The sequence below is a fragment of the Oryx dammah genome, unplaced genomic scaffold (assembly GCF_014754425.2).
Source record: "Oryx dammah isolate SB20612 unplaced genomic scaffold, SCBI_Odam_1.1 HiC_scaffold_15, whole genome shotgun sequence".
In the NCBI taxonomy this organism is placed as follows: Eukaryota; Metazoa; Chordata; class Mammalia; order Artiodactyla; family Bovidae; genus Oryx; species Oryx dammah.
This window is the reverse complement of record NW_024070199.1, coordinates 10,874,871-10,901,710: the sequence shown is the minus strand read 5'-3', so window position 1 is coordinate 10,901,710 and position 26,840 is coordinate 10,874,871. Positions and strand designations below refer to the sequence as shown.

General features: G+C 39.5%; 1 protein-coding gene across 16 annotated transcripts in view; it reads right to left on the bottom strand.

Annotated features, from left to right (window-relative positions):
- Nucleotides 1-26,840, bottom strand: part of DLG2 (discs large MAGUK scaffold protein 2) — a 2,338,778-nt gene that overhangs the window by 674,144 nt on the left and 1,637,794 nt on the right. For all 16 annotated transcript variants that reach the window (XM_040255566.1, XM_040255568.1, XM_040255582.1 and 13 more), the window contains one exon: nucleotides 5,087-5,256. In XM_040255566.1, the coding sequence (XP_040111500.1) occupies nucleotides 5,087-5,256 (170 nt within the window). The remainder of the gene's footprint in view (nucleotides 1-5,086; nucleotides 5,257-26,840) is intronic.

Genomic DNA, 26,840 nt, shown 5'->3' with positions numbered 1-26,840 from the left:
TATAAAATCAATCTATTAAATGTTTATATAATTGTTCAAAGTAGCTGAAGTAGCCATAGTCATAACTTTTATATTAAAAATTATTGGTAAAAGTGAAAAAGTCAGTTGTTCAGGTATTTTCCCAACTCCAGATATTTGATAGAAAATGGGGAAAATTCAGAATATTAACAGGGTTTTCAGACAGATGTTTTCCAATTCTGCCTCTTTTTCAGAATCATCAGTCTTTCCAATGTGCCCAGCATAGTCCCCTAAGGGTTCTCCGACAGCCTTCCCCATCTCACAAATGGCACCTCAATCCATTCAATGGCTCAGTAACAAAACAGTCTCATTCTTGGACAAATGCCACATCTAGACTATCAATAAGTGGCAATGCCACTATATGGCAAATGCCAATATATCTTCACCACATACTTGAAAACTTCACCTTTCTCTTCCTTCTCCAAGTGACCCCTAACTGTCTTTGTTTCTATTCTTGGCCCCTTCAATGCATTTCCTTCACAGTAGCTAAGTGATCTCTTAAAAACAACACATTTGACCATCTCACATATTGAACATTTTGGAAGAACTTCCCATTGCACTTGGAATAAAATAACAAATCTGCAAATATGGTCAACAAAGATGCACATGATTTGGCCCCTGTTCACCTTGACAGTATCATTTCATGTCATTCAGCATCCTGTCATTCAACTCCAGTCACCACCGATATCTTTTAGTCCTGGAAGGTATGAAGATCCTTCCTACCCTGGGGCCTTCATACGCACATGCTTTCACTCTGTCTAGATACTCTCCTCTACTCTTTATCCATCTAGTGTCTGGTTTCACCTGTATCTCAAAGTTTAGCTTAAGTGGCGCTTTCTCAGAGAAGTCGTCTTTGACCCATTACCTGATTGGTGCCTCCTTACAATCATTTATGTTCATTCATAGCGTGTTTCCCAATTTATATTATCAGTGTTTTCTACATTAGACCATAATCTTCTTGAGCAAAAATTCTCTATTTTCTTTGTGAATCCTCATTGTCTGGGTCTGTGTCAAGTCCATAATAAATGCTTAATAAATGTTTGTTGAATCACTGAAGAAGGAAATTAATGAACACAGTCAGCTAGCTCTGTATTATATACTCATAATTGAGGCTAGCTAGCCCAGTTGGCTAGAGGGTTGATACTTACTATCGAGAATGCCCACATGCTCAGTGAAGGGAAGATAAAGGTCTGAAAGCACATATTAAATTTTAAATTCTCTGGAGCATTTTGGTTCTTCTGATTAAGATGAATCACATCTTTCTCTCTGCTCGATTCAATTGGAATCATGGCTCAAGTTCAACCACAGAGCTGATTTCATTCTGTCTAGCACTAAAATGAGTTACCTTTATGTTTTTCTCTCCCATTAGAACTTTCTAATTCTCCCATTAGAAATACATCTGATTCATCTTCATTGTCTCCACTGCACAAGAGTTTCCATAGTACAAGATTAAATATTGGCAGAAATTAAAAAAAAACAAGATCATCATTCAAAAATAAAGAATTACGAGATGCCAAGGGAGGTTAAGACTGGAAGGTATCATCAGATTTAGTGTAGAACCAACTTAATTATTCAATTCACTCTGATTCAGCATTTCCTTCAAGGCACAGGGAAAGGCATCAGGAATTCAAACAGTGATTAAAACAGTTTCTTTCTCTGTAAATCAATAAGCTTTATACAGAGAAACAAATCCCCATCGGTGACTTTTGTATGGTGACAGGACAAAAAGGTAGGACAGACCCAACAGAATCTCAACAGGACCAACAGGTCCACAAACCTCTACAGCCATTTGGCAGGAGCCTGCTTTCAGGGATATAGAGTTAGTTCTAACAGTTTCCGGGCTCTCCTCTCCCCAGTAGAACAAGCCTATCACCCATATGTTGTGTGTGTTCTTTCACTGGGTATTCTGGGTCGATTTAAGCTTACCTGTTTCCCCAGCCCCTTCTTTTTGTTCCAGGGCTATTTCACTCCTGGCTCAAAGGAGAAAACAGTTCCGATAGAAATAAACCAGCCAGAGGGGGCTCTAGTACCAAAGATAGAGATCCACAATAATGTGTTCCTGATCAAATGAAGGAGTTTGGGCTATTGATTCCCTAGAACCTTTAAGTGCTCTGCTGAGCAGCTGAGGTCATGGAATGACTCAGCTCGCAGGAGGCCTGCTAATGGATGGTAATGCTTTGCTGAGTACCTGAAATTGGGATTTGCCTTAAGGCTGTACTGAACAATTGCTGTTAACTGAACTGTAGAAGTATCTACCTGTTATTTTAGCATCTTTTTAATTTAAATGGTGGATGCTTATTAGTTTTAACTTTAAAACACATGGCAAATATGAAAATGTGTAGAACAGAAAGTCTTTTCTTGCATATCACGGGACATTGGTGTGGAAATGCTTTACTTCTTCCCATCCTCATATTAATTCTGTGATTTTAGTGCATTTGATTTAACTCATCAGGGACTTTGGTTCTTTTATTAGATTGCCAAACAATTGTGGCAAAGGCTGAAACCATATGTAGCAAACTACAAATAACATATATGTGGCTTCCCTGGTAGCTCAGTGGGTAAAGAATCTGCCTGCTGTGCAGAAGACCCAGCTTCAGTCCCTGGGTTGGGTAGATCTCCTGGAGAAGGAAATGGCTACCTACTCCAGTATTCTTGCCTGGAAAATCCATCCCATGCATAGAGGAGCCTGGTGGGTATGCAGTCCATGCAAAGAGTCAGGCAAGACTAAGCGACTAATACACACACACACACACACACACACACACACACACAACACACACATACTGAATATTTGTTGTCAATTTGTGCCAGGTATTACTCTAAACACTTAATGTATATTGACTCATTTAATCCTCACAGTATTTCAAGGGGCAAGTGCTACTATTATCTGCATTTTGTAGATGAGAAAATTAGGCTCAGAGAGGTTAAGAAATTTGACCAAGGTCAAACTGCAGAGCTAGGGTTCCAGCTCAGATACTTTGGAGTTTGCACTCAACCATCAAGTGTTCCTGCTCTGTACTTGCCAGATATTAAATATTCAATTCTCATAAATCCAATGGGATGCTACCATTGAAAGCGCAAGTGTTAGTGACTTAGTCATGTCCAACTCTTTGTAACCCCATGGACTGTAGCTTGCCAGGATCCTCTGTTTGTGGAATTCTCCAGGCAAGAATATTGCAGTGGGTAGTCATTTCTTTCTGCAGGGGATCTTCCAGACCTAGAGATCAAACCAGGGTCTCCTGCATTGCAGGCAGATTCTTTACTGTCTGAGCCACTAGGGAAGATCTCTTTATGATAGCACCAGGAAGCTACCATTGTGGTCCCCATTTAATAATGAGAGGGGCTGGTCTAACCAATGTCACTATGCTAGTAAGTGGCTGAGCTAGGCTTTTAAACTCCATCCTGCCTGACTCTTAGGTCTGAGATCTTAAATACCACCCACTAGTACCTCCCAGAGAAGGTAGTATGCTTATTTTTTTTAAGTCACATGTAGCATTAGAGGGCTTCCTTGGTGGCTCACTGGTAGAGAATCAGCTTGCCAATGCAAGAGATATGGGCTCAATCTCTGGGTCGGGAAGATCCCCTGGTGAAGGAAATAGAAACCCATTCCAGTATGCTTGCCTGGGAAATCCCATAAAAAGAGGAACCTGGTGGGCTACCGTGGGATTGCAGAAGAGTCAGACACAACTTAAAGACTAAGCAATGACAACAATAATAGCATTAGAGATTACACAGATTTTAAGGGAAAGAGAAATAATTTATTAAAAGAGTATAGTGACTCTCTCAGACACTTCTGAGCGACTTCACTTTCACTTCTCACTTTCATGCATTGGAGAAGGAAATGGCAACCCACTCCAGTGTTCTTGCCTGGAGAATCCCAGGGACGACGGAGCCTGGTGGGCTGCCGTCTATGGGGTCACACAGAGTCGGACATGACTGAAGTGACTTAGCAGCAGCAGCAGCAGCAGCAGCAGCAGCATAGTGCCTCTCTAGTCATAATCTTTTAAAATATTTAAATACTTTTAAGCTATTAGATTTCTATAAAATATCTGAAATACTATTAATATTAAATGTCATCATTCTGAAGCGCAGAGCTCAAAGTTCTCTTCTTAGAAATTCTTATGGTTCATTTCACTGTTAATATGATTACCCAAAGTAACTGCAGTTATCTCAAGAGATTTGTGAACATTTCAAAAAATAAATTTTAACTTATTTAGACTATTGCAAGTATAAAATGCTATGTTCAATTCAGTTCAGTTGCTCAGTCATGTCCGACTCTTTGTGACCCCATGAATTGCAGCACACCAGGCCTCCCTGTCCATCACCATCTCCTGGAGTTCACTCAGACTCACGTCCATCAAGTCGGTGATACCATCTAGCCATCTCATCCTCTGTCATCCCCTTTTCCTCCTGCCCCCAATCCCTCCCAGCATTATAGTCTTTTCCAATGAGTCAACTTTTTGCATGAGGTGGCCAAAGTACTGGAGTTTCAGCTTTAGCATCATTCCTTCCAAAGAACACCCAGGGCTGATGTCCTTTAGAAGTGCTATGTAGTACTTATTAAATAAAATGGGTAAAAGTATTATCAAATCAAAACTAATCAAAAGTGTCATAAAAATATAATAATTATTTTAGGATAGACTATTCAAATGATTATTTTGGGATTTTCCAGGCAAGAATACTGAAGTAGGTTGCCATTTCCTTCTCCATTACTAAAGGAGAGAGATTACCATTTACACCTGAAAAGTTAGAAAATATCAACATGCCAGGTAAGTCAGGATGATCTGATAAAGGTTAAAAATTCATAGAAAAATTTAGATGGTTTTTATTGTTTGTTTATAAGAAAATTTCTTTAGAAATCTATCGCTTCCTTCTCTGAGTTCATAGTTACAGTATTGGCTTCTTTTACTTTCTGTAAAATTCTATCATCATACGATTTCAAATCTCATGGTAAACACTGAGTTGCAGAGAATAAAAGAACAGGGTACATTGTGGGTGGGTCATGGCATAAGCTTTAATCAGATAGCTTGTCACTGGTATCCTATTGTGAGTTGTTTGTTTCTGTTACCTTTAGGCCCTTTGAACAGTTTGATTTCCACAACAGTCTCCAAAATGGGTCGTCTTCTACGCACGTACAGCCGAACAATAGACCCTGCTTCTTTGAGCGCTTCCACCGCTTTACTGTGGGAAACCTCTGACACGTCCACCTCATTCACCCGTAAGATACAGTCATTGACCCTGAAAGAAAGGAAGGCAGGCAAAAGTCAGGAGTGTCCAAGAGAATTTCTGAAAGAATATTACGACTATCTAAACTGAAGGTGTGGGGAAGCAAAGCACAATGGCAAGTTAAACATATTTATATTTGGAAGAAATACCTCATATGAAGGAAATCAAGAAAACCTTGAACCCCTCAGTCTTCCCAGTCTTCCCAACATTGACCACTCTACTGGTCAGGTCCTGTCCTGAACTCCAGTCCACTCTGACTGGGACTACATCACATATGGGGTAGTTATATAGGTCAATCCCAGTCTCCCAGTTCATCCCACCCACCCCAGCAGTGCATAATTTGCTGATTTATAATATCCTTAACTGCTGGATTTCTTCCACAATCTCGTGGAAGATCTACCATCCACATCACACAAAGGAGAGCTGTTCCAAGTGGTTGACTTCTTTGTCCAAAGTTGTGAGCAATTTGATTAGAGACTGGGTATGACCTTATGTCTTCTTATTTCAAAATTTGTTCTTTCCTTTTAGGACACATACATCTAATGTAATGAATAGTTTCATGTATGTTGTGCATATCAATTTAAAATGATAACATGTAGTGTAAATATTATATAAAAAAGTATGGGAAGAATTTTCCTATGTTTTTTGTTCATAATTTTTCTATGTCTGCTTGAGGAAGTGAGGTCTAGGACTCTTGGTTCAATAAGAATCTTAATTAGCTTCAAATTCTTGGGCTAGAACAATCTCACTAAGATTCTGGGATGTCGTTTCATCATAACAGATGCTATGGCTTTAATAGGTTTACACATACATTTCTTCTCTGACTGACTAAAAAAAAATCATGGAAAACTACCCGTTAAAATAGTTTTGAGAATGTAGGCATCACGGGTGCCAGTCACCCTGCAGCAGCTGGTCCTTTGAGAGTGGGAAATTTTGTCATCTCATGATAATGCAAAAACATAATGTTTACCATCACCCTATGCTCAGCATACTAATCATATCTTAAAACATAGCTTTCCATAGAAGGGAGTGACTGACATTAAAAAAAAAAATTTGGATGCTATAGCTCTTCAAACTCTACTCAATTTTTTCCTATTGTATACAGTGGAATCCTTAATTGTCAAATGTTGGGGTGAGGAAATCAAAGCCTAAATCAGATATTTTTTTCCTAAACACGTGGACAAAGTCGGCAGCTTTAGTGCACTAAAACAAAACAAAACAAAACAAAAAAAACACACACACAAAAAAACACTGGACTAGCAGTCAGGAGCTTTGGATTTGCATCGCAGCTGTGTATCAGCTGTGTGACCATGGTCGAGTCACTTCAACTTTTTTGAATTTTAGTTTCCCGTGAAAAGAGAGTAACACGCCTAGAGTTAGTGAAGAGAGTAACCAAACATAGAAATAAGTGGACATATGTGTAAACTGTAACAGATCATACACGAGAGAGTTGCTGCTGTTGATAGGGTGGGCTCAAGATGTGCTTCAGGATTTGTTGAACATAAACAGGATGGAAATCGAAAATTTTAAATCGTTTAATACGTGCCATATCATATCATTCTTCACTTCACTTATTTGCTTGTATTTAAGTCAAACCGTTTATGAAGCATTGATTCTCATTTTACACTAATGACATTTTATTGGCAAGGTCACAATGCTGGTGACAGCAGTACCAGGATTCCAACCCAGTTAGGTCTTTTTCTGGAGCCTAAGCGACACAAAGTTACTCAGAGTTAACTAAGGAAAAAAAGGGAATGTGAGGGGAGGTGTTTATATTCAAATTCTTAAAATTAAAAAGAAAGAATAGCAAGCCAAACTAGGGCACTCAACTTTCCTTCCTCCCAATCACTTGAAATAGCGTTTGGCTAGAGGGTCATGGCTATTTAGAAGTTGCTTTCTCTACCAGTAGATAATCTCTGTGAGTAAAGGCAGCATTTGAATTCACTTTGAAATATATAAATGTATCACTAGCTTCAAACTCAAATAATACTCTGTTTCAGTAAAATGTGAAGCCTTTATCATATCACTGAGCCAGTGTATTATAAAGTCATTTACATACAAATTTCCTCCCTACTTCATTGGCGTAATTAAGTTGATGGTGAGAAATGGAGTATTCCCGCCATGTCAGTAAAGAAGTATGTCACAGTCATCAGAGATTCAGGCCTCTCAATGTGCATTTCTGAGCCCCCGGGGCACTCAGGAAGGAAGGGTACCTGCGATCTGGCACCATTAGGCTGCAGCCACTCCCTGAGGTGAGCACTGAGCAATTCAGGATGTGAGAAACACACATACTGGCCCCAGACAGCTGAGAAGCATATGAAAAGAGTAACCTCACTGATCCCAGACTCTTGCATCTTCCCATATATAGAAAAGCACTAAATTCCTTAACTTGAGATATCTGGTTTCCTTTAATTTACAAAAATACTTTTGACACTCAGGCTACCTGCCTGATCTTGCAAATTTCTAAAGAACCTGACTCCTCCCCCTGCCTCCTCAGAGCAGTTCACTCAGGGCTATTCGAAATGCTGCTTTTGGGGCTTAAGTTCTGAAAATTTTCATCAAATAAAATAAAACTCTTGACTTTTCGGTCATGACTATTTTTTAAGTAGACAATGGCTTCACTCTTTCAGTGCTTGCTATTTCAAATATAAGTCTACGACATGCTTTTTATAGATGACTGTTGTTCACAGGATTAAAAAGTGTAAGTGTCAGTCGCTCAGTCATACCCAACTCTGCAACCCCATGGACTATAGCCTGCTGGGCTCCTCTGTCCATGGGATTCTCCAGGCAAGAATACAGGAGTGGGTTGCCATTCCCTTCTCCAGGGAACCTTCCCAACCCAGGGACTGAACATGGATTTCCCACATTGCAGGCAGATTCTTTACCATCTCAGCCACTAGGGAAGCCCAGGATTAAAACAAATTTAATTTTAACAATTTTCTTTGGATATTCTGGTACATTTCCTTGCTATTAATAAATATTCTTAGAAACAAAAGAGAACATTTCATCACTAACATGTCCACAAAAATCTTATCTAAAATTTGCACTAGACAAATACTCTGGAATATGATATGGTGTCACTGAAAGTCAAATAATACTTAAAAATTATTTATTCTACTTTGAAGATATTTAAAATAATGTGTACTATCTACCCTCTTTCATAGGTATTAAAGTATATTCTGTTGTAAATAAGATTTATGATTTGTATACATTTTTTTTAAGAATTTTGATTCATTATGAACCTATTTGCAAGGAAGGGATGGAGATATAGATGTAGCGAATGGACACGTGGCACAGATAGGGGAAGGGAGGATGGGACAAATCGGGAGAGTAGCGCTGACACATATACACCACACGTATACACTACCATGACACATATACACTACACATATACACTATCATGACACATACACACATGTACATTACCATGACACATATACACTACACAGACACATTACCATGTATAAAATAAATAGCTAGAAGGATGGTATGGGGAGGGAGGTGGGAGGGGGTTCAGGATATACATGTACATGTACACCCACGGCGGATTCATGTTGATGTATGGCAAAACCAATACAATATTGTAAAGTAATTAGCCTCCAATTAAAATAAATAAATTTATATTTAAAAAATAAAATAAAATATAAACAGCTAGAAGGAAACTGCTGGATAGCACAGGGAGCTCCGCACAGTGCTCTGCGATGACCTAAAGGGGTGGGGTGTGGGCAGGGTGTGAGGGGGGCTCAACAGGGAGGGGACATGTGTATACACACAGCTGATTCACTTTGCTGTGCAGCGGAAACTAACATAACACTGTAAAGCAATTATACACCAATAATAAAATTTAAAAAAATGATCATCAAATGATTGGGTCCAATTTTTTTAAAAATCTCTGTATTATGTATTAAAAAAATACTGGAAGGAAAGATAACAAAGTTTCATCTCTGTTTCTTTGTGGATTTGGATAGCATGGATGCTTTAAAAGGCATATTTCTATGTTTTGTTTCTTCAAAAAGTTCTATGATGAACATACTTCATCACAGAGAATCTGAGAACTTGGACTCGAAACCTCAGCTATACCTAGAGACGACTGGGATCTTGTCCCTGCTCTAAAACTTAGATGATGTGTGACTTTGGGTAAGTCACTTCACATCTCAAAGCCTCAGTTTCTTCATGTGAAAACAGGAATAATAAAATTGCTGTAGGGGTTCAACAATATATGTGAAATATTGAGCACAGTGCCTGAAAAATAGTAAGCTACAGTTATGAAAGAGACAAAACCCATTTGCATAAGAAAGGATATGAAGAGACTGTACTGGAGGAGAAAAAGACTAAAAGGACAGAAAGGAAGCGAGCTACAATCAGGATACTGAAAGCAGTTTTAAAATTTTATATGAAGGAGACGGGAACAAATGCAAATATGGGATTTAGGGGAAGAAAAAATGTAAAATAAGGCTTTCAGTAAGTTTTATGGAGTGTAAATTAATTCCCCTTTCAACTTCAGGTGTCCTCTACCATCAAGAAAACAGTCAGTTGTTCTAACACAAACTACAGCTTTATGGTAGTCTTGGAGAAAGCTTCTAAAGACCATCACACTTGGCAGAATCCCCACCATGGCTACCTGTCCTTGCCTCATCCCTCATGTGTAACCACATTCAGCCACACTCAGCCCTGCTCAAGGCTCAATTCAAAAGGAGGCTTTAGGTCACAGGTCTGAAACTTAATTTTGAAACCTATTGGTTATTAAGATGGTGAGAGGTGCTAACTAACTTATTCTTTAATGTCTCTACTCAGTCCTATTTCGTTGGTCAAATAGATGAATTAATTACAGACCAAAGGGTCGCATCATGGAGAAAGCTGATCAATGCTTAATGTGCTGAATGAAATGAGGCAATACACTATCAAATGGAACACATGAGCTGGGAATTATACTGTCTGTGCCTAAAGAGATCAATCAATCATTTATAAAAATCAGACTCTGTTTAAAAAGAATAACGGCATAGATTTTTATGTGAACTATAATGATACCAGGAAAGCGCTCAAGTAAGAAAAATGCCTTACTTTTCTTTTATTCCTAGAGTCACTAAAGGTAGGGTAAGGTAGGCTAAGAACAAAGAATACCCAAAATTCATTTAAGAAAAGACAGATGCATTACAATGCCAGAGAAGAGGAAAAATAAGACAATACAACATACACACACACAGAGAAGTTGACCCAAATGGCTTCAGATTATTATGATCTTTTAAAAATCTACTTAATTGTGTTTGTTTGCTGCCTTCCTTTGGAGAAGGAAATGGCAACCCACTCCAGTGTTCTTGCCTAGAGAATCTTGTGGACAGAGGAGCCTGGTGGGCTGCTTGCTGTCCATAGGGTCACATAGAGTTGGACACGACTGAAGTGGCTTAGCATGCACGCATGCATTGGAGAAGGAAATGGCAACCCACTCCAGTGTTCTTGCCTGGAGAATCCCAGGGACGGAGGAGCCTGGTGGGCTGTGGTCTATGGGGTAGCACAGAGTTGGACACGACTGAAGCGACTTAGCAGCAGCAGAAGCAGCAGCTGCCTGCCTCTGTCCTCTCATGATATCCATGTGAGTTCAGTGGGTATATTTAAAGTCCCACCATAAGGTTCCTCCTTGTTGAAACGTCTCACCTTAAAATTCATTTATTTCATTGACTTCCCTAGGTGCTATTAGTCCATTAAAACTAAGAATAAAATACTAAAAATCAGCATAATTTAACAGTTTTCCAGGAAAGGAAAAGAACTAATGTTTTGAAAGCATCAGATGTGTGTTAGTACAGTGTTATGTACCAGGCCTTTTTCTCTAACAAACATTCACAGGGCTGCAGGAGGAGTGACGGGTTCATACAGCTTATTATGGATCACTTGTCAAGTCTGAGAGTCCCTGTTTTGGGGAATCTGGAATTGAAACTATGAGATTCAGAGGTTCCATCTAAACATGAGAAATAGAAGTTTGAAAGCTACATATTTAGGTCATTTTCTTTCACACTGACTGAAAAGCAGCAAAAGCTTATTTGCAAGAAGATGGGGTTAAAGCAAACTTATGGAAAGAAGTACCAGGCTTTCCTGGTAGCTTGGCTGGTAAAGAATCCACCTGCAATGCAGGAGACTCTGGTTCGATTTCTGGGTTGGGAATTTCCCCTGGAGAAGGGATAGGCTACCTACTCCAGGTTCCCTGGATAAGGGAATGGCAACCCACTCCAGTATTCTTGCCTGGGAAATCCCATGGACAGAAGGAGCCTGTCAGGCTGCAGTCTGTGGGGTCACCAAAGAGTCAGACACGACTTAGTGACTAAACAACATATATCGTTTAATCTAAACAGAAACACTGAAAGATAGATATTGCTTCCTTCATTTTACATCAGAAACTGAAGCTAAAAGAGATCTGTAATGACAGTAAGTTGTATAGGTAAACTCAAAACTTAAGCACTGCACCATCCATCTCTTTCTAGCTTGTTAAAAATAGTTTGGGGCTTATTTAAGGGCCAATCTCAACTGCTGACCATCAGTAGGATTAAGGAGTATACTAGAAATTAGTAAAGCCAAGCCAAATTACAAAATCTAGTTCTCAATTTTAGAATTAGATTTCTAAACTTGAGAACTAGATGTAGAAATGCTCCTTGAACTTTCGTGTGCATTAGAGTCACATGGATGGCTTATTAAGTCATAGATGGCTAGGCTCTGATTTACTAAGCCTGGAGCAGGAGAGATGGTTCACCTCTGTAAAAAGTTTCTAGGTGATGCTGGTGTTGTTGCTCTGGGACCATACTCTGATAACCACCACTCAAAATGTTGACTAGTGTGTGGAGGACGAGATGGTTAGATGGCATCACCGACTCGATGGACATGAGTCTGAGCAAGCTCCAGGAGTTGGTGATGGACAGGGAGGCCTGGGGTGCTGCAGCCCATGGGGTCACAAAGAGTCGGACACGACTGAGCGACTGAACTGTAACTGTGTGGTTCATTCTAAAATGAACAGGACTTACTGCATAGCACAGGAAACTGTCCAGTGTTATGTGGCAGCTTGGATGGGAGCAGAGTTTGGGGCAGAATGGATACATGTATACGGATGGCTGAGTCCCTTGCTGTCCACATGAAACTATCACGACACTCTTAATTGGCTATACTCCAGTATAAAATAGAAAGTTAAAAAAACACAAAAAATAAAACAAACCAAAAATAAACGAAGAAATAAAATGAACAGGACTGCTCAGTCTCATATAGTCCAGGTAACAGTGCTAGAAGTTCTGATTCTGAGCCGCATTCCCTCAATGCTGCAGTTCTGTTATTTGGAATGAAGTCTTTCTAAGGGAATACGGACCAGGACACCACAGCTGCTACACCACGTGAGACTGCGCATGCAAGCCATTTTCCAGCACTTATTTTATATGAGACCTTTTCCTACTTTTTTCCTATAGCAAAGGGCAATTGATAGCCACTCCATTCTGTATTTTAAGGAAGGGCTCCTGCTCTTGTGTCTAAATCTTGGTGAGAGTAACGTGAATTTATGATCCACGGAGGCCAACCCCTACAGTGTATATACTGTTTTTCTCTCTCCATTTGCCATTTCATTCCCCTTATAGAAAAGTTTTGCAGGACTCTCTGAGGCTGTCATCTGGGAAAGATCACAATATTTCACAAAGAGGAAGAAACTGCTATTTCAGCCTCGGTGATTGGTCTCTCAGCACTTTGCCAGAAAAGCAGAGTCCAGTAACAAACCCTGAGCCAGGTAACTGGGTGAGTACAATATGGAAAAGAGGCACTAAGTAGGAATTTCAAAGAGAAAAGATCATAGGACTGGCGATTACTTAGTAACACTCTGTCCACAGACAGGACGGCACATCAAATTTCAAGAAACGAGGTCCTGGTGCCTCCCATCTGGATTAAGGCAGTAACTTCCTAGCTGGCTCTCCCAATCCCAGGTTAACTAGTCCCTTTTTCCATTTCCCACATGCAAGCCCAGCTCAGCTTCAGTTTCCTAAAGCAACCCTATCATTATATCCTCTCCCCTCAAAGCTCACTGAGTTACTTAACCTATATAAAATCAAAGCTGTGTTTAAATTATCTTTGTAATCCTGGTGTCTGCTACACAGCTGTCACTTTAGAATGAATGAGCATCATTGAAGGGCCTCTAATTCTAGCCTCTTATGCTCTCAAACTCCTGCTCCAAACATCCTCAGTGTCCTGAAAATATAACAAGCTCATTCCAGCCTTTGCATTTTCTTTCATGTTACTTTCTGCCTCCTAAACGCCCAACTCCAACCAGCCTCATTCCAGGCAAGCTCATGCTCTCTGGCCTCATGAAATGTTTCCTAATCACTCAAGTCCTCACTGCCTACAATATCTGAAAAGCAAATGCATGATACATTCCCCTTGAAAAGCTACAGATTGATCTGGTACTGCTGCAGAACCGAAAATTAAGTACTATACATTAAAAACACATTTTCAAATATTGGATTTGATTCCTATTTTCGTCTACTCGGATCTACTCCAATCTAAGAAACTGATATGGATCAGCATGCATATAATTGATAATTTTATATTTTCACAGTCTAATTTGATTTGGCTTTGTAATATGGATGAACACTTCAGTGAAAAGTTGAGAAGCACAAGGAAGGAGTATGGTATGGTGGGGGAAATAGTGAGTCATAAACCAGACGTAAATTCTAATCCTGCCACTTTCCATTTAAGTAAGGCATTTTTTCCTTATCTCGGTTTAAGCTGAATTCCCTCATTTTACAATTCTTTTCTAGCTCTGGTGTTCTATAAATCTAAATTCAAGGTCAACTCAGCCTGCCCCCTTGGAAGTCTGGAATGTACTCGAAGCAGAATGCCAAATTATCCTTGTCCTCCCTCCATGGACAACTATGTACTTCACAATTATGTATTTTATCAAAGTAAATCATTCCATCACCCAAAACTGGGGAGTCCCTTCTCTCTAAGCCACACATTCAATTCATCACATAATTTATTTAGATTCAAACTTTTCCTTTATACCCACTTATCCCAGTGTGGCTTTTCCTGTCAATCACACAGATTCTGGGGGAAAAAAATTGTAAATAGTCTTGTTTCTACTTTGGCCCTCTAAAATCTATCTTCTAACTATTTTTTTGGCCAGAATGGTATTATTGAAAATACACCTGATTGCCTTATTCCTCTGTTTAATAGTCTTTGATTGCTTTTCATTGCCTACAGAATTTCAAATATTTAGTTGGGGGGAGGGAGGGATAAATTGAAAGATTGGGCTTGACATATACATGTTACTATATATAAAACAGATAATAAGGACCTATTGTATAGCTGTACAAGAATATACCACACATCCCTGTATATACTGTCCAGGGAACTCTTGTCAATACTCTATAATGGCCTAGATGGGTAAAGAATATAAAAAAGAGTGGATATATGGATAACTGATTCACTTCACTGTATACCTGAAACTAACACAACATTGTAAATCAACTATACTCCAGTAAAAAAATCTAAGCAAACATTTTCTACAAATGAGATCTTATGCAGAAGACACAATGTATGTTTATAATTGTTGTATATAACAAGGGCAAAGTTTCTGTGGCTTCTGTGATGAAGAGGGAAAGGAATCACAGAGGCTGTTGGAAGGCCCTTGTTTGTGACCGCCCAGAGGGTGAGGAATCCAGAGTCAGGGTGTCATATATGATTGAGCAAGGGCTAGTGAGTACTGAGAGAAATCGAGGACAAGCCTGCTCTCCCAGCCAAGCGCCCTAGCACTGACCATTGTGTCTGTTGAAGTCTCTTCTCTAATTCACATAAAGGACAGGGGTGGCACTGTTTGCAGAGCTCTGCAGAGCCCAGAGTGGGTTCACACGCCTTTTCTGATAAAGCTAAGACCTTCATATAACACATAAGTCTTTTCACCATCTGGTTCCTACTCACCTCCCTAGCTCTGTCTCTACCCATTCCATTACAGCTTCTGCAAACACCATGCAAGTTATGACTCAGGCGTCTCCCCCTGTCTAGAACAGCCACCTCCAGATGCCACATTTCCCTGTACTTCACTCAGTTTTCAAGTCTAATGCCCATTCTGAGGTAGCTTTACAGTTTAATAGGGGGAGATAGTCAAACAAACTAGTAAAATTCAGTATAGTAACTCCTATGGCAATAGGTGCTGCAGGAGCATATAATGAAAGATTTTGTTGCGACTAGGAAGGTCAAGGAAAACCTGGAGCAATGGATGTTACTGAGAACTGAAGGCCCAGTAGAAGTCAGCCAGGTGAGTAAAGACAGGGAAAAGTGTTCCAGGGACAGCTGAGTAGCTGGTGAAGAAAGGAGCAGAGATCAAGTCCCGAAGGCCCTTGTAAAGCATGTTAAGGAATTGGACTTGAATATAAAGACAATGGAAAGCCATCGCAGTACTTAAAGCTAGAATAATGTTTTAGAAAGAATGTTCTAGGTACAGTGTAGAGATATGCAGACATAGTTAGAGTTGGGGTTAGGGCAAAAGAAACCAAGGATTGTTGTCAGAGGCTATTATGTAATACTGATAAAAGATATGGTAGTCTGTATCAGACCGGTGGCAATCAGGATAGAGAAAAAGGGACCGAGAAGAAGGCTAATTAGAATCTACTGGATATACTAATGGATTTGGATGTGGGAAGGGAGGAAAAAGAGGAAACATTTTGTTTAAATGTTTATCTTTATCTATAAATTATCAATCACTTGAGGGGAGAAATCTTATTTTATTCATTTTTGGCAGCTTTAGTGGCTATTATGGTGTGAGGCACAGAGCTGGCACTGAATATATGTCTAATAAATAAATGAATGAATTGTAGAAGTGGGGAAGCTGATAATGACACCTATGTAGCCAGTGTCCATACTTTCCCTCCAGTGACTTTATCCCATGAGAATGCTGTGTCTTTTCACGTCTTCTCATTTCTTCAGTATAATCAATTCAAATTCACTCAGCCTAAGGCTGTCATTCACTGGCATATTTGTATTAAAGACATAAATAGAACATCTGTGAGAATAGAAAGTTTAAACAAAAATTGATCACCAAAGATAAGATCTCAAATATTAATTGAGAGATATAATTACATACACAAAGTCAACAATATCTATTGAGTACCTACTGTAGAGCACCAGGTACTGTGTAGGCACTGAGGATACAGAGGTGAATGAGAAAGATACTGATGGCCCCAGATGTAAGAGGTGGGGAGGAAGAGATTTACAAGATCCCAAATCACATCACAAGGACAGCAGCCTTTATCACTTACATGTAAGACGAGTTCTAGCTTAAACACATCTTTCATCTTAAGAGTTTAGGTGTTAATTTCAAGATTTTATTTTCATATTATTATTTTGATTCTTGGAACTCAATTTTCATAGAAAGAATGGAATCATAAGCAAGAATTCAAGTGTACTTTGCAGCAAGTTGCTTGTAATCTTGCCTCTTAATTTGAACTGCTCATCGCTTACTACATATATAAGAGGTGTGCCTCCATGTCCCCACCCCCCACTGGAAACGGGAAACTATCTTCTGAGCCAGTTGATAGTCTGTGTGATTTTACTCATGTAGAGCAAATACACATTATTTGATGGTAAGTGATTTCAATAGTTTATAAGATGCCTGAAATATTTAAGAGAAAAATTTCAATATCTTTAAAGATTCTTAAAATGAGAAATATTATATCTCATGGTTAGTAAATTCATTGGTTGTTAGAGGAAAACAATTTCAGCATTTGTACAAAGTCAATAACAAATAAGATACCTGTGTAATGCAATTCATTTGTTTTCTTATTATCTCCCTCAGATGGTAAAGCGTCTGCCTACAATGCAGGAGACCTGGGTTCGATCCCTGGGTCGGGAAGATCTCTGGAGAAGGAAATGGCAACCCACTCTAGTACTCTTGCCCGGAAAATCCCGTGGATGGAGGAGCCTAGTAGGTTGCAGTCTGTGGGGTCGCAAAGAGTCAGACACAACTGAATGACTTCACTTTCACTTTCTTCACTAGAATGGAGCTCTATGAATGTAGAAATCTTACCTCTAATTTTCTCTCTGTTATCCCCAGAGGTTAACACAGCTTTTCATGCAATAAGAACTACCCACCTGGTTTTCCATATTCCTTTAGTTTCCTCAACCTCCATATCCATTCCATCAGCAACATCAGTTACTTCTAACTCCACAATATATCCCAGTCCATCAATTTCTTCCCATTTCTGCTACCACCACACAGTCCAAGTCACCACCACTTCCGCCTGGACACACTGACTTACTGTTTCTACTCGTCTCCACAGTACATTCTCTACATGTAAGTCAGAGCACATAATTTCAAAATTCAGATCAGATGGTGTCACTCGACCCTTGCTTAAGCTCTTCAAGCTCTTCCCATATCATGTAAGATAAAATCCAAGCCCCTCACCTGCTTCACAAAGCCCTGGTTCTCATTTCCTCTTGTGTTCTCATCTTCCACCATTCTCATCTTCAACCCCCTTCATGCCAGTTACACTGGCCCTACTTTAGTTTCTAGAATGTGCGTAGCTCAGTCCTTACAGCGCTTGTACTTACTGTTCCCTCAGCTTTGAAAGTCGTGTCCCTTATCGTTGCTTGGCCAGCTTCTTTTAGTCATTGAAATCTTCCCTTAAAGGCCACTTCATGAGAGAGACCTTCCTTGATGACTCAGTGTAACAATAGCACCAGTTGCTCGTCTACATTTCTGTTTTATTTTTCTCCATAACATTTATGGCTTATGATATTTTGTATATTTATCTTCTGCTCAACAGACAAAAATAATACGTTCCTTAGAGCAGAAATCCTGCCTGTCTTGTTGACCATTTTATGCTTAGTGCCTGGGACAGTGCAAACCTCCTAACAGGAACTCAATAAATAGTTGAATACCAAATGAATGCAGGAATGAATTGCAGTTCTACCTAGTTTGACTTTGGTTTGTCCACAATGCAGTATATCCAGTCCGCTCAAATTTGAACTCTGACAGCTCTAGCTTTAAGACCTACTTAAATACAAACCCACAATTTTTGGAATTACTTAGCACTGGCAAAAACTGTGAGCAATTCTCTAAATAGCAGAAAATGCTAAACTGCCTGGAGATACTAATTTTTGAGGGTAGATGATTAGTGAAGCTGTTCCCTGACCTTTTTCTGAGCTACCAGAAATGAGTTGTTATGGTTTGTGTGATTTCATAGTATCTACATCCCTTATCTTTTCCTAAGCTAAATCACATTTCATAAATTCAAATTAATTTGGGGTGGAAAACTCATGACACATTTTGAAATTATGGGTGATGTTTTGTGATTTCATAAAACTAGAACTGGAGCTCCCTGATTTAATGGTTGAACTGGTATTTGTAAGTGGTATGCTCAGTCCTTTACAGATTTTCCCAGATACGGAGGTAAAATTCAGAGACCTAGGGATAGTAGGTAGCCTGGAGAATTAGGGGCATCATAAAGGGCACTTTTGCTAAAAATATCTTCTTGCTTTCAGTAAATGGGTTTTATTTGAATTAATAAATTTCTCTTTCAACATACATACACAACCTTTGCTGTCAGTCATCCACATATTATGTGTAACTGTCCAGGTGGACTATGGGGCTTTGTTTTACAGCATGGATAAAGAGGGGCCTCTCTGAGGGGCAATTTAATGGAAGCACTTATTAGAAAAAGCCACGGGTGTCAGGGCAAGAGAGGCAAGAAGCTTCCAGAAGATACAGATCAGAAAGAAATCCAAAAGTAAAACCACACATTTCTTAGGGCTCCTATGACAACAAAAGTAGCAGTGTCTGGGAACAATAAATGTTTATATAACACTCCAACAATATATTGTTTCATACTGAAAGCCTAACACTATGCTGGACAGATACTTAACATGTTTTCAACGGAAAAACTGAGGATTAGATAAGTAACTTACTCAAATTTACACAGCAGAGAAGAGATAAATATTATCTCTTAAATAAAATGTATCCATTGGTCTTAAAGGCTCCTGTTTTCTTGCCACTCATCACTCCTTTTCACCCTGTTGTCACTTAGAACTTCTGTGAGAAGTGTCTGCAAAACCTCAGCCCTGACTGAAGCCAATTCTCCATCTTCCTCACTGCTTCTTCCAGAGCAGCTGGGCCATGAGTGAGTATTAGTCACTCAGTCACGTCCAGCTCTTTGCAACCCCAGGGACTGTAGCCTGCCAGGCTTCTATGTCCGTGGAATGTAAAGGCAAGAGTACTGGAGTGGGTTGCCATTCCCTTCTCCAGCGGATCTTCCCAATCCAGGGATTGAACCTGGGTCTCCTGCAGTGCAGGCAGATTCTGTGTCTGAGCCACCACAAATGGCAGAAGTCACTGTAAACTCAGGACCTCCAAACACCCTGGTCAGTTTGCTGAGCTTCATTCTGCAATGACAGTCTCCAAACCCCTCCTCTTCTACATCACTTCCAGCACGTCCCTACCTGACTACATGGAAACCCACACTGTGTCTCTTTTCCGATTACAGTGGAGGAAGTGTCTCTTCTGACACCAAGATCCATCCATTCAAAATTCCCTAATGAGCTCATTTAATCATTTAATCTCTTTACATCATGCAAACCCAGTCTCTTCAGTTAACCCATTCTCTGAACATTCAAACATACTTTGGTATCGCCTCTTATTTGAAAAGCCTTCCATTGACCTGGTATCTCCCCTTGGCTATGTTCTCTTTCCCTTTCACAGACCAAGTTTATTAACAAAGGACTGTTTACAAATACTCTCTTATTTCTTCCTCCCTAACCTCTCTTTGTCTTATTCTAATAGGAGTCTCCTCACAATGGCCCCACCAAGAAAAGCACAGAAAATGTTCCTACTAAACTCACCAATAATCCAATTTTGGTCAAATCCAATGCCACCTGTTTATTCCTCATCTTAGTTATTTCTCAACAGTGTTAAGGCTGACCGCTCGCCTCCTCCTTGAAGCCCTCTTTCTTCTAGCTTCTGTGACTTCTCCTTTTCTTCCTACCACTCTGCTCAGTCCTTTTTAAATTCTCATTTTAGTTCTTCTCCAAGGTATTGATCTTCATGCTTACAAAACAGAAGTAAGGGGAAAAAAACCAAAACTATCCTTTGTTTTGTATGCTTTAAGTTGACCTCTAATTTTTTTTCCCTCATAAATTTAAATAGTAACAGAAGGTATGATTTTTGGCCTATTGTGAATTATAAAATTTTATTTTTTAACTGTCACATCCTTATTTCAAATGTATGTACTAGAATGTGAGTATCAATTTGAAATCCATGATTACCAAATTAAGATACAAATTATTTTTGAGCAGTTAGACATTTTATATTTTTTTCTTATTTTTCTTACGTTTTCAATTTTACTCCCATAGAGTTCTACCTTTATGTATTTTATGTTAGAACATCTTATATGGATCACTGTAACATAATTATTTGAAACATAAATGCATAGGAAATATAAATCCTATATATATGCAAATTTTTTTCTGTTATATAAGACATCAACATTAAAGAGCAATCTTGCCTGGAGAATCCCAGGGACAGGGGAGCCTGGTGGGCTGCCGTCTCTGGGGTTGCACAGAGTTGGACACGACTGACGTGACTTAGCAGCAGCAGCAGCATTCTGGAGTTATCATGATGATTATTAATACTACACGTTGATCAAAATAGCCACTTAGGTTATTCTGAATGAATTTCAATGCATAAATCTAAAACAATGAAAATGTAACTGTATTGTGGATTTGTGTCTTAATGGGGTGAGTAGAACTTTTAAAAATTAGCTCCTGTTTCCATTAATGAATATGAATTTAAGGTAGAATGAGACAAGATTCAGAACTCGTATTTTTCAGTTCTACAAATGAAAAACGTAAGATAACTTTGTTCACATCAACGAGTGCATGGGAATGGAAGAGAATTTTGAATTCCCTCCAAGTTATATGCCCTCAATTCTGTGATCTATCATGACAATTATTGTGATTATTTATCAGATGACAATTGTTTTTCAATTCTGTTAAGGCAAAGAATGAGAAAAAAACTTGACTTTTAAAAAGATCAACCACTCAATCCCTAGAGACACTGACTCTCTCATTCTAGGCAACAATATGTCAGATTCTTATTTACACCTAGTCATAAAATTGTACTGTTAAATAAGTAGAAAAATTGTCCTGAATAGTAAGTAATAGTATGTGGCAAACAGAGACACAGTAGGATATTGGATGGGTAAGTCATATAGCTTTCATTTTAAAAATGGGAGAAGAGCAATCTTAAATGGTAAAATGAGAAAAAAAGAACCAGTATGAAGCTGCAGGTTACTTTTCGGGCTGGTCAAATAAAAGATCTGGAAACTGAGTCACATAAATCTATCTAGGTACTCCTAAGGGTATGCATTACTCAGTTTAAAAATCTTTGGTCTAATTTACACCAAGGAGTTTAGACTAATTCGGGATAGTACTAGGTTCTTTTCTCTTATTATTCTATATGCTTTTCAAAGCAATCTCTTCATTTCTTTAAACATTCACAACTATGTCCCTAGCCAGATCTCTTAGAGTCCCTAAATCTGTATAGTCAATTGCCTATTTGATATTGCCACTTGAATTCCTCACAGGTATCTTAAACATTGCCTGAAATGGAACTTGCTCCCAAATGCCTCTCCACTGGTCTTTGCTGGTTGTTCTGCTCTGTAGTTCAAAGTCATGTGTGTACGCTCAGTTGTGTCCGACTCTTTGTGACCCTCTGGACTGTAGCCTGCCAGTCTCCTCTATCCATAGGATTTCCTAGGCAAGAATATTGGAGTGGGTTGCCATTTCCTCCTCCAGGGGATCTTTCTGACCCAGGGATCCAACCTGTGCCTCCTGCGTCGCCTGCTTTGCAGGTAGATTCTTTACTTGCTGAGCCATCGGGGAAGCCCAGCTCAAAGCCATCCTTTGATAATTCCACTAGATGGTGAGCTCCAGATCAATGATATTGTATAAGCTCTAAGTAAGTTCCCTACATACAAACAAGTTCTCTTCTGAGAGTGCATTCTTAAGTCCAGTACATTAAGTCCAACAGAGTTAGCCTTGGGACCTAACTTACACAATCGGCTATATAGTATTGTACTGTAATAGGTTTATAATACTTTTCACCCAAATGATACATTTTAAAAAATCCACAAAAAATAAAGAAAACATTTTTAGCCTTATAGTACAGTCACTTTCATGCATTGGAGAAGGAAATGGCAACCCACTCCAGTGTTCTTGCCTGGAGAATCCCAGGGACGGGGGAGCCTGGTGGGCTGCCGTCTATGGGGTCGCACAGAGTTGGACACGACTGAAGCGACTTAGCAGCAGCGGCAGCATAGTCCTTGAAAAATACAGTAGTACAGTACAACAGCTGGCATACAAGGGCTGTTGTTTTTCAGTCACTAAGTCGTGTCTGACTCTTTGTGACCCCATAGACTGTGTAGCACACCAGGCTCCTCTGTCCATGGGGTTCTCCAGGCAAGAATTCTGGAGTGGGTTGCCATTTCATTCTCCAATAGAGGGGCTGGTACTGAGTCAACGGGCAAGAAGAGTTACTGATTGTCGAAGGAGGAGGGAGAGGAGGTGAGAGGGCTGAAGGATGGTCGCCCAGGAGACACAGTGAAGTGAAGTGAATGAAGTGAAAGTTGCTCAGTCGTGTCTGACTCTTTGCAACCCCAAGGACTGTAGCCTGCCAAGCTCCTCTGTCCATGGAATTCTCCAGGCCAGAATCCTGGAGTGGGTAGCTGTTCCCTTCTCCAAGGATCTTCTCAACCCAGGAGTTGAACCCAGGTCTCCCGCATTGCAGGCAGATTCTTTACCAGCTGAGCCACCAGGCAAGAGGAGACAGAGGGCGAGCTTCAATTTCTGTCATGCCTGATGTTAATGGCACAGGTTCTGGCTCCTTGTTGGGACCAGATGCACATTTGCATCTTTGAAAGTTTGCAACTTGAAGGTTTGTGAATAGGGGACTTACTGCACCTGATATGGGGTCCAGGGTAGAGAAAGCCCTGATGCTTTATTTGAAGGAATACTACTACTCCTCACACGCCACTTCAATGAATCGTTAAGCCTTATCAAGTTTACCCCTTAAGTATATTTCAAAATGTATCCACTTCTCTCAGTCTTTTTGTCAGCATCTTAAACCAAGCTGCTGTCATTTATCACCTGAATTACTGCAATAGCTTCTTAAGCTGCTCTCCCCGCAAGGATTCTTGTCAGCCAAGCCAGACTCCCACAACCATCAGAGTGATCTTTATAGATAACAATTTAGTTCAGCCATTTTCTCATTGAAAATCCAAAGTTTCACGCTGCTTTTAGAAGGATAAAGAACAAACTACCCACTGTGACGCTGAAGGCTCTGCCTGATTTCTCACATCCACCTCTCCATTCTCATGCCATCTCTGTCATCCTTCTCTTACCAGCTCTAGTCCTGGGGACCTCGCGTCCTTGTTTCTCCTCAGACCTTTACACATGCATTCTCTGCCTGAAGATTCCTCCAGCCCTTTATCCCTGGCTAATGCTTACTCATTATATCTCACTTAAATATCTTCTTCCCACAAGACTTCCCTTGGGTCCCCCAGGTGAGATCAGCTCATGCTATTACAGCTTTTCACCGCTTCTGTACTTTTCTTTCATTCAGCTCTAAATTTATGTTTTTTGCTACCTGGATGGAACCTTGACCAGGGCACACATGTGTGTGTTTGCTTGTCTTCAACTCTCCCAGCTCCAAGTGTCTGATCCATAACAGAACACTCAGTAAATACTTACAGAAATAACGGGTTAACAAAAGTGTGGGAGAATAATGGAAGACACAGTGTCAGTTTAATAAATACTTGCTTTACTTCTTGTGTGTCACTTCACTTATTTCCCCAACTTCAGTGACTTTCAGACTGAAAGTCACCTCAGCCCATTTGAGCTATTTTCCCCCGCTCCACTGAAAATGCTGAAACTCCTCTCATTCCCCACCCGCATACAAAAGTGACTCTGCCCTTTCTGTTTTCTAACTCAGATTTGCATGTTTAATGTCCCAGTCTGAATGTCAGAGAAGAAATGCAGGGAAGATGAGTTAAAACTCCATGCTTCTAAAGGAGGGGGCGTGGGTTTTCTATTTTTTTGGTTGTACTGTGTGGCACATGGCATCTTAATTCCCCAATCAGGGATAGAACCCATGGCCCCCTACATGAGAAGCATGTTAACCACTGGACCACCAGGGAAGTCCTGGAATAATGAATATCAAAGAATTTATTCATGTTTTAATACAGACATGAACAAAGAAAGTAGCTACTGATCCATTCTTTAATTCATTGTTTTCTGAAAGGAAGCATTACTTTCCTTCTCCTTAATGGTCTGTTTTTCTCTTTGGTAATTTACTGCAAAATTAGACTGGTGATAGTTAAAGGAGTTAATGAAGGGTAGGAGTAGAAGGGAAATAAGACAAACATTTTAATGAGCAGCAGCATAAGGTAGATTTAAATTATGGTCCTGATGTTGTATTCTAAATATCAAGGAAACCTGCATAACAATTAATAGAAATGATTTGGGTTGAATTCAGATAACACCTGGGTCATTACAGCCAAATTCTAGGTAACCTGCCTGAGGCTGAGTTGTAAATTATCTTAGTTCAGAGTGTTGGAGCAACACTGATCCTGAATGTGAACACTTCTCTGGATGCCTGGTTAAAAACTGTTGTTAATTCAGTCCACTGCAATGTAAAAGAATCTATAATTTATGGATCTATAATTAATTGGTTGATCTATAATTTAAAAAAATTAAAATATGCAGAAAGCACTGGAGCTCATTTTCAAGTATTTTAAAGCAAGAAATGTATGACAACTGATCTGGGCCTACGTTAACCTTGCTTTCTCTGCAAGTCACTTCAGTTATGTCTGACTCTGCAACACTATAGGCTACAGCCTGCCAGGATCCTCTGTCCATGGGATTCTCCAGGCAAGAATACTAGAGTGGGTTACCATGCCCTCCTCCAGGGAATCTTCCTGATCCAGGGATTGAATCTGTGTCTCCTGCATTGGCAGATAGGTTCTTTACCACTAGCACCCCTAATAGCTATCAAATTTTTAGATCCTTTCTACAAAGATATTCAATGCAATGTAATAAACTTAAATATCCAAAGTAGAGTCAAAGTTTAAAAATGTTATATAACATGAAATTATGCACCTATTTAAACTGTTTACAAAGTATATATTTAATGTAAGAAAATACCTATTCTGTAATACTAAAAGAAAAAGGAAGGATGAAAAGTTCAACTATGTAAAAACATGCACTGACTATGAAGGAACATAATAAATAGATCCTTTTATTGATAAGATTGTGAGCAATCCTAATTTATTTTCTATATATCTGTATTTCCCATATTTTCTGCAATGAACTGCATTACTTTCTAATCAGAGAACTATATTATCTTCAAACCAATATTAGTTAATGTTTATAATCTTTCCACATAAAGGTGCCTAGACCTCCAATTAATGCCAATCAGTCATTTCCTGAAAAGCCAAAATAATTTGGAGGTCACTTAGGTATGTTTGTGTTTTTAACACTCTGACATGGGATGTTGGCAAGGATCTGTGTTTATAGATTCTTAAATACATGTTCAATTATTCATCTTCAGTGAATTGCAGTCATGTGCTATGGTGGGAAGAACATGGATTTTGGAAAAAAAAGAGACTAGATTAGAATTTTGGCTCACCACTTATAACTTAACCTCTTTGAGTCTCCATAAGCTCATGGAAGTAAGTTTAACAGATGGTACCTCATATTAGTTCTAAGTAAGGGACAATACTTAGAGTAAGGGACAGGGCTAATAAGGGGCAGGGTTGTCCCAGGAAATATAATAAAGAATAAATAAAAATGAGATTTCAGACACAGAGAATGGTGGCATATTAAGGGGGCATAGAGATTCCCGTGTTCCCTCTCTGCAGATAAAGTGGTCAAGAAAACAACAAAGTCATCTAAAGCAAATGAGTTATCACTAAGACAAAGGAAGACTTATTCTCTGTAAACTGGGATGAAGGCAACAAAACTTAACATGAGAAATCCTAAAAGCCAAGTACACTAACAATAACATACATGTCCTATTCAGTTTATTTTTACTAGGCCTAAAGCTCAAGGAATATAATTTCCCTTATTGTATCTGCCAATTAACCTTTTAGGGATTGATGTTCACTAATGATTACTTCATAGGGACCTACAGAGCAAGAGAAGGCAACCAGCTAAAGTTTACTTTCTCTCCCCTCGAAAGAAATCTTCTGGGATTCTCTGACTGCAGCTCACTTTAGTGGTTCTGTGGACCTCTTTCTCAAATTCAGGTTCCTAAGCGTTGATGGTGTAGGCCGAGGCTCAACAGAGGTCAAAGAACAGGTATTCGCAGAGGCTGTGGATGAAGCTCAGATGTGCAGCTGTACTGTGACAGGCAAGCTCCCAGGGGGCCTTCATGGAGCAGGAAGGAAGTTGGAAGGGAAGGGGAAGAGGTCCGGGAGCTGGAGACGGGGGGCTGCCTTCCCTGTGCAGAAGTTACTGGTGCAGATCTCTAGTAATTTTAAGTTCTTTTTGTTTTTATTTTCTGATAGTTTGTTTACTCATTTGTCATTTGTTAT